This window comes from Sinocyclocheilus rhinocerous, unplaced genomic scaffold (genome assembly GCF_001515625.1).
Source record: "Sinocyclocheilus rhinocerous isolate Xijiao unplaced genomic scaffold, SAMN03320098_v1.1 scaffold430, whole genome shotgun sequence".
NCBI classification, from domain to species: Eukaryota; Metazoa; Chordata; class Actinopteri; order Cypriniformes; family Cyprinidae; genus Sinocyclocheilus; species Sinocyclocheilus rhinocerous.
Genome location: NW_015668442.1, coordinates 694,787 through 696,977, shown reverse-complemented (window position 1 = coordinate 696,977; position 2,191 = coordinate 694,787). Strand labels below are relative to the sequence as shown.

Here is a 2,191-nt window from a genome sequence, read left to right as displayed (position 1 = left end):
ATTTTCTGCTCTTAAGGTCCCATTCACCAAGATACCTACTCCTTTACCCCCACTCTTGAATTTATACGTTTACTTTAACGATGAATAAAGTCAAGTCCCGCCCTTTAATTTTTCACATTCTTTTTCACATTCATATTTTCACTCTGAAATATGTCACAATACATAAATCAATTCAGCCATAACTTCTGTTACATGACTTTAAGTTTGCTAAGCAAAGCAGGACACTGATTATTAATCAAAAATCAAAATGGCAAGATGCAATAGAGGTTTGCTTTTGTTACATTTAAATGGATATTGCGTTTTTCTAGTTGTAAAGGTTAAAACAATGTTAAGATACTAATAAATAATAGAGCTTCGTTGGGACCCATTTTGGACTCGGACTTGACTCGTACTCGATTGATTAAAGACTCGGACTCGACTCGGACTCGACTTAGGTGGACTCTAACCCAACACTACCGTTTACACCGAATCTCGCCGAAATTTCGGTGCTTCCCTAATTAGATGTTTTAATCAGATTTGTTGTCCGGTCGGGCAAGTAAAATTCTCTTCTTTCACTTGCCCTTTCAAAAAATCCACTTGTCCCAGACAAGAATTAATGTCAAGCTCTGTTACTGTATATAAAATTTAGCCCGACAAAGTGGCTAGTGGGAGTGACCTTGTTACCCACCCACTGCTGAAATCCACCCGCATTTGGCAGGTGTTAAAGTCAAGCCCCAAACGAATTTATTATTTCATTTTATAACATCATCAAATATTTTATAAATCAAATACTGTATGCTTACCATGTTTTCGACCCGCAGCTCAAATGGCATCGGATTATAGACCATCAACTGCACCTCACACACGTCGCCCTGCACCCACTGGAAATCTGCAACACACACACACACACACACATAAATGAAAAGCAGCACACTGTATAAATGCATAAAGAACGAAAAGCATTAAGCTCTTAAATATAAGATGATTCATTGATGTTGACAGGCCTGATCAATATGCTTGCATGCACTGCTCTATAAATGACGACCAAAATCAAACCCATGACCTTGGTGTTCCTAGCACTACGGTTGCTACCAGTTAAGCAACAGGAACACTATATGATTCTCTTCAGCTAAATTATGCTCTATGTTTCTGAGTAAATCCTCCAGAGCTGGAAGCTAGTGAACTGGAGTTACTCTACTGAGCTTTTCCATTAATCCAGAGACAGAGTCTGATACTGATTAAGCGTTTCCAAACAATGGCCCCTCGTTCCCTCGGGAGGAGATATATTCACTGTATTATCTACAGTATGGTCGCAGATTTCACGCTCAAATTAACCAGAGCCCCGTCTCACACTAATAATCATCCGCCGCTGAAGGCCATATGGAGTTTAGAACGCATTAATTATTTTCAAAGAATGAAAACCAACTGTATCTATTCTTGTCCATCGCCTCTAAAATACGGCTATTGTTGACATTTCTCATCAATTCCATGAATCTGGAGCTCATTGTGTATTTCACACTAAAAAGAAATGGTTATCCAGGATTTTCACACAGCTATTTTTTCACACAGCTGTTTTTTCACACAGTTATTTTAATTTTAATTTTATTTTTACAGACAGACAGACAGAAATAAATAAAATAAAAAAACAGGGAGTTCATTTTGTACATTATTCAGGTTTTTCACACAGCTACTTACCAAATACCTAAATAATGATGAACATGAAATATTGAAATCATTTATGTAAGAAGAAAGTGATATTGATAGGAATAAGCTGTGATATGTCAAATAAACAAGTAAATAAATAAAAAATTAAACAAGAAAATAAATTAAAAATAAAGATGTAAATGAATAAATGTGCATAAATAAATGAAAGCAAATAAGAGTAAACATATAAAATGAGAAAATAAAACAAATTAATTACCAATCAAGTATATAAAGGTAAGCAAATAAAAGTAAATAAATTAAAACTAAAATAAATAAATAAATACATAAACAAGTACATAAAAGTAAATACATGTAAATAAAAGTAAATCCGAAATGTAAATAAACAAGTAACACTAAATAAAATAAAAAATAAGTTAATAAATTAATTAAACAAGTACATTAAATGTAATAAATAACAGTCAAAAGAAAAAGGTAAATAAAAAAATTAATAATAAATAAATAAAATGTGTGTGTGTGTGTGTGTGTGTGTGTGTGTGTGAGTGAGTGA

The 2,191-nt window shown here is 33.5% G+C and overlaps 1 protein-coding gene across 1 annotated transcript in view; it reads right to left on the bottom strand.

Annotated features, from left to right (window-relative positions):
• The window catches only part of LOC107734018 (trafficking protein particle complex subunit 9-like), a 181,729-nt gene that overhangs the window by 102,497 nt on the left and 77,041 nt on the right, over nucleotides 1-2,191 (bottom strand). The window contains exon 11 of the mRNA XM_016545874.1: nucleotides 783-868. Within this exon, the coding sequence (XP_016401360.1) occupies nucleotides 783-868 (86 nt within the window). The remainder of the gene's footprint in view (nucleotides 1-782; nucleotides 869-2,191) is intronic.